This window comes from Gymnoscopelus microlampas (assembly GCF_963454915.1).
Source record: "Gymnoscopelus microlampas genome assembly, chromosome: 7".
Lineage (NCBI taxonomy): Eukaryota > Metazoa > Chordata > Actinopteri > Myctophiformes > Myctophidae > Gymnoscopelus > Gymnoscopelus microlampas.
In genome coordinates, this window is record NC_139944.1 from 46,407,708 (window position 1) to 46,420,566 (window position 12,859).

At 40.1% G+C, this 12,859-nt stretch overlaps 2 protein-coding genes across 4 annotated transcripts; both read left to right on the top strand.

The window, feature by feature from the left end:
* The first annotated feature begins 204 nt into the window (after positions 1–204).
* Positions 205–4,904, top strand: LOC311048791 (SUZ RNA-binding domain-containing-like). The gene is made up of 4 exons (XM_084062084.1): positions 205–268; positions 1,299–1,348; positions 1,466–1,735; positions 1,842–4,904. Exons 1-4 carry the CDS (start codon positions 215–217, stop codon positions 1,951–1,953), a joined length of 486 nt encoding a protein of 161 aa, XP_083918210.1. The 5' UTR covers positions 205–214; the 3' UTR covers positions 1,954–4,904.
* Positions 4,905–6,512: 1,608 nt separating this feature from the next.
* On the top strand, positions 6,513–12,198 carry necap2 (NECAP endocytosis associated 2). 3 transcript variants are annotated; one of them, XR_014601114.1, is made up of 9 exons: positions 6,513–6,683; positions 7,600–7,700; positions 8,774–8,878; positions 9,280–9,361; positions 9,458–9,563; positions 9,648–9,786; positions 9,923–10,025; positions 10,194–11,703; positions 11,739–12,198. XR_014601114.1 is itself a non-coding variant. In XM_084062074.1 (8 exons), exons 1-8 carry the CDS (start codon positions 6,583–6,585, stop codon positions 10,234–10,236), a joined length of 780 nt encoding a protein of 259 aa, XP_083918200.1. In that variant the 5' UTR covers positions 6,513–6,582; the 3' UTR covers positions 10,237–12,198. The 3 variants fall into 3 exon arrangements, 1 of the variants encoding a protein (XP_083918200.1); XR_014601115.1 differs by having other exon boundaries at positions 10,194–10,319; positions 10,416–12,198; XM_084062074.1 differs by having other exon boundaries at positions 10,194–12,198.
* Positions 12,199–12,859: the final 661 nt, after the last annotated feature.

Consider the following 12,859-nt stretch of genomic DNA (forward strand, 5'->3'; position numbering starts at 1 on the left):
ACCTGGCATCTGTATCCTGCACTGGTGAATCTGACTGCTCTTCAGGAGGAACAAGCCAAGGAACTCCAGTCTGAGGATGTACAGTAGCACAGAGACTGGTGTAGAACAGCATGCGTTACCATTCCAGACCGCCAGAGCGCTGTAACGGTCTCAGCGGATATGGGAAATTACCTAACCCGAAGAAAAAGAAGAACCGAACGAAAAATCTGTAAACATGATGGAGGATGAGGATGTTGCAGACAGCTGGGAAGAAGCTGCAGACAGCGGGGTGAGAAAGGCTTATTTTATACTTCTCGAGGCTGCATGATGATTCCATATTCAGAGGCAGGCAGACGGGTAGTTTAGTGTCTTTCTTTATCGGTTTAAATTGGAGGGTTTTCCAAATGTGTACCGATTAGCTTGACTTCCTGCACAGACAGGCTGTCAAGGCCCCAGTTAGCACTGATAGACGTCAGGAAGCTAGCTGTTTTCAGTGAATCTCTAGTTAAGAAATGAACGCAGTCCTTGATGGACTGCGTTCATTTCTTATCCAGAGATTCACTGAAAACATCGTCCTGACGTGGACAAACTGTTCACACCTTCATCTAAATAGTGTAGTACAATCTGGAGAGATAAAGGTGGTCGATATTCCCATTTCCTACCACAATATTTCTGCCCCACCCATTGCGGAAACAACACTCGCAACATTTCATCAACTGCGCCTGTAAAAACAGTTGAGTTGGAATGTAATCATATTTTTTCACTTCCCAAACAGAGTAAAGTTAGTTAGGTACACGCATTGGCCTCTACCAAGCATAGCCTTCCCTTCCTTAACCGAACTGTATATTATAATATTGTGTGTGTGTGTGTGTGTGTGTGTGTGTGTGTGTGTGTGTGTGTGACTGTGTGTGTGTGTGTGTGTGTATATATATATATATATATATATATATATATATATATATATATATATATATATATATATATTTATTGTGTGTGTGTATGTATATATATATATAGACTCCAAATAATGTATAAGATTTGTTTGATTGTTATAAATTAAGGATTTGGTAGCTGTGTAAAATGCAAAACCACTAAATAAGGAGTTGAAGTATTCATTATAAGTTAGTAGCACAGGGACAAGTAGCCTAGTTTTTCCACACGAATGAATTAGCAGTTTCTATATCTCCAGCGTGTCAGCAGGGAAGCTTACAAAATCAGCAACATAAAATCTTAGATATTGTGATAATAAGATTTATGAACTTATCCAATGTTTTCATATTCCAGATATTCTTATTAAGTGTTCTTGTTATTTTCTGCAGGAAATAGACAGAAGATTTGAGGCAAAGCTCAAACTAAGTCAAAGCTCAAAGTAAGTGAAGAGGGAAGTTTTTGCAAAAATAGATCTAAATGTGGCTACTATTGGCTAGGTATATAGCCGCAAGTTATTAATTAATGATTTTATTCTTTCTCTGCCTCTGCTATGTAGGAAGTCGAGTTTGAGTTCAGGTTGCTCACCCGTGCGGACTGCGATTGTAATTCAGGATGATTCTCTGCCTGCAGCACCGCCACCACAAATTAGAATTTTGAAGCGTCCTTCAAATAATGGCACTACAGGAAATTCTGCTGCCTCCTCCCGTCCTTCTCAACAGATGAAGTCTCTGGCACAACGGGAGGCCGAGTATGCAGAGGCTCGTAGAAGAATATTAGGTAGTGCCAGTTCTGAAGATGTGCCCCAGGACAAACCATGTCAGGAAAGGTACACATTTTATCAATTATAATATCAGTAATAATGTGGTGTGGGTGGGTGGCTGGGTAATATAATGCTGGTCTGTAATTCTTGATCGGTCTTAATTCGTCTACAGGCAAATTCGTGCAAATGCACAGCAGACATCGGAACCAGTTCGTCCAAACAGTCACTTGATCCGTCAACCAACCGGCCCAGATGGTACCTCAGGCTTCCGCCTCTGCAGATAAATACAAGAACAAGATGGCTGTTGAGAGGAAACGTCCATCACTCCCAAGTGGTCATGTAGGGTGGAGGTTAAAGGGCATGTGTAAGTGGCATTGTTTGTGAAGGGCAGAGTGTTGGGATATGAAAAGAATTGACTGACATTAGAAACATGAAGATGGAATACTCAATGAAATGAAGACTGGTGCCCTCTTCACTCTGCTGCCTGGCATGCACTTTGCTTTTTGCATCGTCTCTTTCCTGTGTGTGACATTGGAAGGGGGGATCAGAAAGCCCTTCTGTTCCACACTGTGAACAGGGTATTGCCTCAGGTCCCCTCACACTGTGATACGATGTACCACGAGCAGCCCTATGACGCCCCTACTATGTCATTTGCTAGCTTTGAGCCATGGCATCGGTTCGCAACTCCTCCAGGAGAATAAGAAAAGTTAGAAAGATTGGGGGAATTCTCAGGAGAAATGTGAACGCAGGAGCTGGCCATATCACTGATGCAACGTGGAGTATGGCTTTGTGTCCATTAAAGTATTGGATTTTTGTTTGTGATTTCAACTGAATGAAAGCACTGGGGCTTGAGCCTGTGTTTAGCACTCAGAGCAGTAGACACTAGAAGCTGCAAACATTCCAAAAAATCATTATTGTGCAAAAGCGCGCCTTCAAATAACGTTTTAAGATGCATAGCAGCAGTATCTAGAACCACAAGCCTCTGTGTTAGTGCTACTAGCTAGAAAAAGGGTGCTCAGTGGATACAAGGCCTCTGGCCATCAATTAGGTAAGGAAGGGACAGAGTGCGACTAGGTCTTACCTTGATACAGCAATAAATATAAAACAAATCCTTGGGTTATCTTTAAAGACTGCCTAGCCTAATAACTACTTGTGTTATTTTTATAATTATCTTTTGTTTTAAATAGTTTAGTTCCTTTAATGTATTCCTTTAACTGTGCATTTTGGGGCAGAAATGCACCATTTTAAAGTGGTATAAAAATGGCATGGTATAGAATAGATGAAAAGTATTTCTTGTAGCTTATGAGGTTTTGTTAAAATTGGGAAACGTTAGGATCAAATACAATGAAGGGGATTGAAAATTGAATAATCTTGTATAAATCTCAGCTTTTGCTTTGCCTTCCTATTTCTAATCCACCTTGCAAGCCAAACCTCTCTTACAGCCAACTGTAATACAGCTGTCTAGCAACTAAGAGTCTCTGAACACCGATCTACCCTTCACATGTTTCTATAGCACCTTTAGCCTAAGCACTTTAATGTGTGTTACATTCACCCATTCACCCATAACCATTCACAACCAAGGAGGCACCAACCTGTTTGATACAGTAAGTGAATCACTTAAACTTTAAGTGATTCACCTTCTAACGGCTACATTTAAGTGTAAAAGTGTAAAGGTAGCAGTTGGTGCACAGAGAGTAGCAGGCCAAACAATGCCAGCAAGCTGATTCCAACAAGGTGTTGATCAGAACAAACTTGACCTCAGTACACACTCTGTAGCAAACAGTCCAGGCTTAATCTGTGTTTCTTAGTTTTTTTTTTGGGGGGGGGGGGTAAGGATTTGACAATTATTTAAAGTCAGGCAAGTTGATAATGGAAACCAAAAATAGAAGTAAAGTAAAGTATAACAAATGGCAATGGCTAAAATGAACATTGGAAGACCAAAACCAACATTTTATCCAATACCTTTTAATATTAATTCCTTTTCATTCATTTCGTACAGTACGACTCCTGTCACTTTTTATTGAATGGAGTTTATCAGGACTTCATTTATTGTCAAGACTTAGAATTAGAAGTGTCACATGGTGATTTCAGTGAAATATAGATATAAAAGAATTGAGTGCTGTAGTTGGGCGGTAATATTCATATATTAAGTGCCAAATTGTTTCAAAGAATTATAATAGAATAAGAGCTAACTTTCATTCTGTTGGCCAGAAATTCAGTGTTGAGTGACCAATGAAGAAATTAACTTCTTGGGTGTTGTATGCCATAACCACTTAAGCCCTATATACTTCGTCAATCGTCATATGACAAATAGTGAAAATGGCTGATCTAAAAGCTCATAACGGGTACGATGCGCGTCGGGAACAATGCAAGTTGTGAATGCATGCCTCACAAGGTTATGCAATACCGGTTGCAACTGTTGTCAAAGTTCTCGCTGTACCCGTTGTTGGAATACCCAGTGTTGTACCTGTTAGAACAATACTAATAACGTTAGATACGGTATTACAATCAATGAGTTATTTATAAACGGCCACCGGCTTACTCGGGAACGATGCAAGTCGTGAACAATACAAGTTGGGAATTCACGCCCCACCCGTTTATGCAATACCCGTTGAACTTGTTACTCGTTGTCAGAGTACCCATAGCGTTACCCACTACGTTAGACCGATTGACTATATATGGAGATAAGCGGATCCCTAATATCGTCAGGAGATCCGCTGTGCGGACCCCCACAGACACATTCGTGCATCCTAGACAGACCCGCAAGCATTTGTGGTTCTCCGGTTCTCGATAACCATTGGTCCGACCGATTTCCCACCCCTGGGTCATCAGCAACATACACAGCAAGTTTAAGGTCAGATAGTGTGCCCGCATTATGCCCGGGAGGCCGGGACAAATACACAGACAGTCATACACAGGTTTTGTGAATTTATATAGATACAAGAAAGAGAAACAGGAAAACAAGACTGGGGTGACATGCAAGGTTGTTAATTGAATTCAAACCAAACAATGAAAACATGGTCTGTGACCTTGGTACACTGAGCCACCAAGAAGCCCAGGGCCCTTATGAAAATGCTGATATTCAAAAGGGTTTGCCGCAATCTTAAATTGAGAACACAACGTAGCAAATCCAAGTAATTCTGCTTCACAACCTCCTGTCAAGGCTGAATTAATGTCATCTGCTTTTCATTTTGAAAGTTGAAAACCACTGTCAATTTCAATTGTCCTTTAATAAAGACAGTAAAAGATAAATAGTTTTGTGATACTTTATTTCTGATATAAACTGATATGTACAGTCAAACACCACACCAGCATAAAAAAGGGCTAGAGCACAACCCTTAATATGGAGGAATTGTCAGACATGAACATTAGGATATTCCATCACAAGCAATTTAGAATATCCTGTAGTAATTCAGCTTAATGTGTCTTTTATTCAATTAAACCTGAAAGAAATGAAAAATTCTGTTGGCACTGAACAGGTAATTCCTAATGCACAACAGCACTCGCTTCTCTTAAAAGCCTTAGTCTGGAATGTTTCTGGCCACATCATTTATGTGTAAAGGTTTTTAGAGGATATGACTCAATTTGCAATTTACCAAATCAAATTCCGATGTTTCTTTCTTTCTTCCTTTGGGATTTCTCTCCTTGAAAATGTATCAGTATCTATTGACAACAGATAAGAGGCCGAAAGATGGTTTGGAAATCTGCTCATCTGAGAAAAGACAACCCCTAGAATGTATTAATCGATCATTCAAGAGAACCTGCATGTGATGGGTGTGACCTGAATATACTGTAGCTGTATGGAAGAGTAAACATACAAATAAGACTATCTTCCAGGATGAAATTAGTGAATGGAGCGTTAATTGCCTTAATTATGTAAACAGTCCTATAATCTGTTGAGCTCATTAGGTTGTCTAAAATATATCTGAACCTGTTGAATTGACACATTGTGATAATAGGATTCCGTTAGTGTTATGTGAGTGGAGCTGATGCAGCAAATTAAGAGATACAGTATATACATGCGTACGTACACACACACACACACACACACACACACACACACACACACACACACACACACACACACACACACACACACACACACACACACACACACACACACACACACAAACTTTCGATGAATTGAATACACAAGACCCCAATGGACACAACTTAAACCATAGTGCTTTCTTGGGTTTAATCCTATTTAGCATAGAACTGTAATTTTCTGTGCTTTTTTTGCAAATTTCTAAATAAAGTATTCAATCAATCAGTCAAAACATATATAATTGTCAGATCACAGGTCTACAGGTGTAAAGAGGTGGGTGTGCAAGCTCCATCAATTGTAGTTTTATGGAAGGGGGGAGCAAAGAAACAGGTCAAAAGAAAGATCAAAGATATGTATATTTATACATATAGCATTAATGAATGAATGTATTAACAAATTAACAAAACAAATACGTGTGTGTGTGTGTGTGTGTGTGTGTGTGTGTGTGTGTGTGTGTGTGTGTGTGTGTGTGTGGTGTGATATATATATATATCTCTCTCTCTCTCTCTCTCTCTCTCTCTCTCTCTCTCTCTCTCTCTCTCTCTCTCTCTCTCTCTCTCTCTCTCTCTCTCTCTCTCTCTCTCTCTCTCTCTCTCTCTCTCTCTCTCTCTCTCTCTCTCTCTCTCTCTCTCTCTCTCTCTCTCTCTCTCTCTCTCTCTCTCTCTCTCTCTCTCTCTCTCTCTCTCTCTCTCTCTCTCACACACACACACACACACACACACACACACCAACCATCCTCACCACATGGGGCAGTGTGAGGTTCCGTGGCTTCTCGTTCTTCCCTCCTCTCTCTAATCAAGCCAAGCTCGTCCATTGAATTTCGGGAAGAAGTTTTGTTGTAGTAAAAGTAAAACTAATAGCAAAAATGGCTCTGTCAGAAGACAACAGTTATGAATCTATCGTCTGCGTGAAGCCGGAGGTTCACGTTTACCGGATCCCACCCCGTGCATCTAACCGTGGATATCGGTAAGCATGACGTGGTTTGGTCAGAACTGACACATTTAACTGCCCCGCAGAAGGCAAAGTGTCAATCAGCCAAGCTAACTGTGCTAACATTAACTCTGTCTATCTATATCAGGAAGCCCTGCTATGAGGTTTATAAACGTGCAACCTCTTGTCTTTTGTGGCAGTGTGTTTTACAGACTGGGTCTTAGTTAGTGTAGGTCGTTAGTTTGACTAGCATCGCATTTATACTACAAATAGTGATGCAAGCAGAGAGTAGTACAACATGTTCATTATTTGGCAATAATCACGTGACAGGCGTAGTACATGTTATCAATCGCACACTGTGAGGTGTTTAGCAGGTCTGACGTGTGTGAGTGAGTGTTGCATGTGTGATTGCAGATCTGCAATAGACTACTGCAGATCTGCAACCATACATACATGCAACACTCACTCTGACAGTAGTGCAACATAAATGTCAGGGTTTGAGGGTGTTGTCAATGTCAACTAGACCCTTTTTTGTATTTGGGATGACAGGATACCGTCATTCAAAAAAAAAGGTATACAGGGTTCTGTAAGGAGCTAAATGTCAACCAGTTTCCATCACCATGGTTCTTCCTGTCAGACAGGACAGGCTACATGATACTGTGGAAAAATATGTCTGCTGCAGAGCAGCTGGATATGTCAAATGCAGTAACTATGCACCGCAATACGTGCCAGCCCATCTTTTACAACATATAATGTTCCTATGCTCTGACAAAAGCTGTTTGTTGATTCTGGGCTGTTCAGAGGAAGCATAAAGGTTATTCCTCTGCTCTGACTCTCACTCTCACTTCCTCCTGCCATCAAAGCATTCTGCTGTGGCTGACTTGAGTTATGTGGTCAACTTGCCCTATTGATGACAGGCACATAAAGGAGTTTTGTTTTTGTCTTGTTCCAGGGCAGCAGACTGGAAGCTGGACGAACCCTCATGGAGTGGTAGGCTGAAGATCACTGCCAAAGGAAAGGTAGCCTACATCAAGCTTGAGGACAAAAACACAGGTAACTGCTTAATGTTATTTGTTGGCCACATGAAGAAAAGAAACATAATTAGAAATTGTACAAATATTGTGAACTGTCTTGAAAACCTTAACTGTGTGAAATAACTATGGCATGTAGGTTTGAGCTCCATGTTATGTTAGAAAGACATTAAGTACCACGTAGATCAACTTTATTTTCAAGTTTAGTTTAGTTTAGTTTAGTTTAATGCACATTCAAACGTTTCCTTCACTTTACCACTAGGCCTGTCAAAATCATTACATAATCGCCTGATTGCAATTATTTGAACTAAACGCAATTATTTTAAATAATCGTTAGAATAATTTCCATTCATCCGTATAAGAACAGCTGCATGAAACTAACAGATGTCATATTTCCATAGTTTTCCCACAGTCTTTCAATTATGTAATCTTGTTGCACACAGATAAGGTCAACATGTTAATGTTCCTTGCCTCGAATCTACCCAAATAAGAAGCATGATTCCTGTGGCTGTGGATGACAAGGATATTGCCTGTTTTGGCCATAGTACATTGTTTATTTTGATTATTGGTACCTGTCATTATCAGTCATTTCTTTATATATTTCGGCTTTGTATATGAAAGCTATTTGTCATATCTGCCGTGTGCTTTTTCTTCTTAAAGGCATCTCTCTCTTTCTATCGCTTTGACACGGTCAAGGCAGATGGCTGCCCACCCTAGAGCCTGGGTCTGCCTGACGTTTCTTCCAGTTAAGGGGGAGTTTTTCGTTGCCACCCTGAGCAAGCAAAAATGCTTGCTCAGGGTGGGACAATGTCGGGTCTCTGCTCTATATGTAGTGTCTTGAGACAATTTGTTGTGATTTGGCACTATAAGGAATTTAAAACATACTGTTTATTTTCATTTACATATTCCAATGTTCAATGCCAAAAAGTAATTATTGTGACAGCCTATTTTCCACAGATAAACAGAACTTATGACCAAAAAAAAATCTTTACGTTTTTGCAAGATTCAGCTGAATAAACATTTTGGTTGCATTCATTTCACAACTAAACTGCAAAGTGTGTGAGGCAATGATGAATATAAATGTGTGTTTTTCAGGAGAGCTGTTTGCCCAGGCTCCTGTGGATCAGTATCCTGGAGTTATTGTTGAAGCAGTTACAGACTCCAGTAGATATTTTGTGATACGAATAGAGGATGGCAATGGTAAGTCACTGTAATAAGAAATTAATATAAGTTCATCTTATTTTGACCCTTAATTGTGCAGTGTAGTGTTCTGCTCTGTAATTATATACGCTATGTGTGGAGGTACTAGTACTGTGGCCTACTGGCAGTGTGCACGAGAGATTTGTCCCAGCGGTTTATGAGATTAGCTCCGGACATACACACAGACAGACCTTCCAGACGATTAGACTCCTGCAGAGCCACACCATAAAAAGGAGATATGTTTTTTTTATTTTGAAATAAAGAAACAACACTTATTCTTTCAAAAGCAAGCTATTGCAAATTGGTGTTTTTCTCCTAATCAAATCATCCAAGTATTCTAATGCAGTTGTCATCAAGGACCTTAATGTTTTATTTATTTTTCTGTGATACTTTGGATCAAGGACGTCATGCATTTATTGGCTTGGGGTTTGCTGATCGTGGAGACTCCTTTGACTTCAACGTGGCCCTACAAGACCACTTTAAGTGAGTTGCTCAGATCACTCTGGATTTTACTGTGTGGTTCAGTTGAGATTATAAAACACGCTCTGAAACTCTTGTCACTTACTTTTGACCCTGCAGGTGGGTAAAGCAAGAGGGTGAGTTGGCAAAACAAGAATCAGCTCCCGCGGCAGCACCACTGGATCTTGGTTTTAAAGACGGACAGACTATTAAGATCAACATTGGGGTGGGTTTCACCAGTGTTTTAGAATGATAAAGAAATACACTTTACGAGAAAGGGCATTTATAAACGCCAATGTATATTCCTTAGAACATCAAAACGAAGGCCGGCGCAAAATCACGGCCCATGGGCGGCGGTCTTCTCCCACCTCCCCCGGGACCAAAGGCTGGAGGCCTCCAACCACCTCCTGAAAGCCAGCAAACAACCCCAGCTACACAAATAAACGCTGGTGAGTGTTGTGTTTTTCTAACTCTTCATAACAGTCTTCGTTAAACTTTGATACAGAGGATATCCTTGCGTATTGACACAGATCTGTAAGCTGTAAGGGATTTGTTTTTTTCTTTTTCTTTTTTTCCATACTGCAGTGGCAGCCTCTCTTTTAGATTTTGGTTCCCCGGGCCCTGCAGCAGCAGCAGCACAACCCACACCTGACATGTGGGGTGATTTCACATCTGCTGGTGCCACCAGGTATGTTTTGGGAGTGGAGAAGATCATTTGTCTCATCATTTGCTTTGATTGCATCATCATTTATTATATCAGTCTTTGTTTGTCTTCATTGTTGTCACCATTTCTCCCCCCCCCCCCCGTCTTCATCATCTATCCATCTATCCATCTATCCATCCATCTTCTCTACAGCTCCAGTAAAGACACCGTCCAAACAGGATGGGTGCAATTTTAGTAGTCACGTAAAACACACACACACACACTCTCTCTCTCCCTCTCACACACACACACATACATATACACACACACACACACACACACACACACACACACACACACACACACACACACACACACACACACACACACACACACACTCACACTCACACTCACACTCACACTCACACTCACACTCACACACACACACACACTCAGGATCCATACATTCCATGGACATAATGATTGCGGCAAAAGAAAGGATAAGTGGTGAACTGTAAACAAACTTGGCTTGCTCCATCACTGCAAGTGTTTTCAGTTAGTTCTGATGAATACCTACACTAACTAACTATGCAATTGGAGCTGCCTTGTACTCCAGTACAAGTACAGTATCGGTCAGAACACCATGAAATGTGTCATCATTTGCCTTGTCAGACAGGGCTGCGTCAAATAGTTTGTGCTCTCTGTGAGACAGATGGGTGTATTGAAGTCTGAAGGGAATTTGTGTCTTGTCCCCCTACCCAGGTGAAAATTTCCATTTTTGTGTCCATGAGTCACCTGAAATTGGAAATCTCTCAATGTAGTCTTTTAATTTTGCCCATACCTTCCAGATATGTCAAACTTGATTTGACCATGTTGTCCCCCTATACCTTGCCTTTATCATATCTTAAATACCACCACTGTACTGTGTTACAAAATGTCCATATTTCTCATCATAGCAGCAGCAGCACCACTCATCTCAAGATTATTTTTGGCATTTGGTGAAAGATTATTGATTCTGTTATTGTTTATGCTGTGTTTAGTTGTGTAGGCATAGCTCTTTTTTGTGTTTACGTTCCTCTGTTTCCTCCTGCTTTTATAAGATGAAGGAAACCTTGCAAAGCTGGGATGATTTAAGTCACATTTTCTTGACCATTTTGCTCTCAAGCTGTTAAGAAATCAACAAGGCGTGTAGTGTAGCCAGACGATCAGAGATCTCTGCCCATTCATACGTCTGATGATGACTATGGGACGATATGAAAATTTCATTGCAAAATTAAATTACAAAAAATATTGCAATTAACAATATTATCGCGATAATCAAAATATGCTTAAAACTTAAAATGTCACTTTTGTTAACCACTTGAACCCCCAGCATCCCTATTCTGGGGGCTACGTTCGCCAAAAATAGCCGATCTACAAGCCCACTGTGAGCTTGTAGATCTGCTATTTTTGGCAAATCGATTTGTGTAGAGTGAAATAAGCCAAATGCGCTATTTACAGGTCCGTTTTATCAAGTATAGAGGGTTTAAGTGGTACTGAATTTGCAGCTCAACAAAAGCTAATTCATCCTGGTGTATGACGGAGGACAATTTCACGATAAATTAAAATCTCTGCGATACGATTATTGTGAGCGTTTATTTATCACGATGAACGATTATCGTCCCATTTAAATTCAATGTAGCCGCTAAAACTGGGTGGAAACAATTCTGAGATTTAAAAGAATGTATAATACTTTACTCCTGCCCCTAAAGTATAAAGTGTATATACTTTAGGGGTAGTTCTTCATATTGGGACACTGATTATGGTTTTTGCCTCTGTTCTAGCCACTACATTGACTTTAGATTTCACTAGGCATATCGGTAGGTGCAGATCTCTGATTGTTTGGCTACACCAGACTATGAAATCAACTTGCTTGTAGCATCGTGGTGTTGGGAAGAAGACACGATTGCCAGCTTATCTGGTTGTCTTAGGATTTATTAAGTTTGAAAATGTTAGGCTATGTTTTTATTTGTATTTGTTTTTACATTACCCATTCATACTTTTTTGTTTGTTTTTTTCTGTTGTCCCACATTTACCAATGTGCCTTTTACCAAATTGGAATTCTCTGAATCTTATGTTTATAGTTTGCAATGGATATTTCCCATGTGCCTTTTCTGGAGATTCATAAAATGTATAAAATATAACTTACACTCTCTTGTAAATAAACAATATGCTGTTAGTTGGGTGTTATTTTCTTGTTACTCTCACACCCTGGTGGATCACTGATTGGAGAGATCATTCATTGTCCTGGAAGTAACCATAGCCTATGCATTGCCACTGGTCTCCATGGCTCTTATGACAACTATAAATGCATCAGCTCCACTGCACATCCATCATTCATCTTCACACTTGAAGCAAGTTCTTCAGACAGCTGAGTAGGCTATTGAATTGAAAGGTCCGATCTAGCACCGGTATTGTAGGAATAAATGTTGACCATATTTACACTACAGCAGGTATTTTACAGCTTGCTCTTATAGTGCTGTGCTACAATAAGCTCAAAGTAGGCCCGAAAGGGACATTTGGTTAATTTCGCCTTCCAACAACAAGGTTGTATTAGTTAATTATATAATTAACTAATACAACCTTGTTGTTGGAAGGCAAAATCTAACTAATATTATTAGTTATATTGTGAATAGTTCATTTGACAGCATTTTGATCTTGTATGCCAGTGGTTCTCAAACTTTTAAATTTCAAGGTCCCCCTTAACTTTGACAGTGCACAAATGGATCCTAAAAGGGTCTATTTGGTTCCAGTTGTACACTGTCAGAGTTACAGAATGGTAAGGATCAACTTCATGGAACCCTGACAGTCCCTGGACCCCACTTTAAGAGAACCACTGT

Bases quoted from the DNA above. Each gene is read 5' to 3' on its own strand.
- necap2 (XM_084062074.1), top strand. From the start codon at position 6,583: ATGGCTCTGTCAGAAGACAACAGTTATGAATCTATCGTCTGCGTGAAG. The intron at 6,684-7,599 runs GTAAGCATGACG...GTCTTGTTCCAG, and splicing joins GCATCTAACCGTGGATATCG to GGCAGCAGACTGGAAGCTGG. The intron at 10,026-10,193 runs GTATGTTTTGGG...TCTTCTCTACAG, and splicing joins ACATCTGCTGGTGCCACCAG to CTCCAGTAAAGACACCGTCC.
- LOC311048791 (XM_084062084.1), top strand. From the start codon at position 215: ATGATGGAGGATGAGGATGTTGCAGACAGCTGGGAAGAAGCTGCAGAC. The intron at 1,349-1,465 runs GTAAGTGAAGAG...TCTGCTATGTAG, and splicing joins AAACTAAGTCAAAGCTCAAA to GAAGTCGAGTTTGAGTTCAG. The intron at 1,736-1,841 runs GTACACATTTTA...ATTCGTCTACAG, and splicing joins GACAAACCATGTCAGGAAAG to GCAAATTCGTGCAAATGCAC.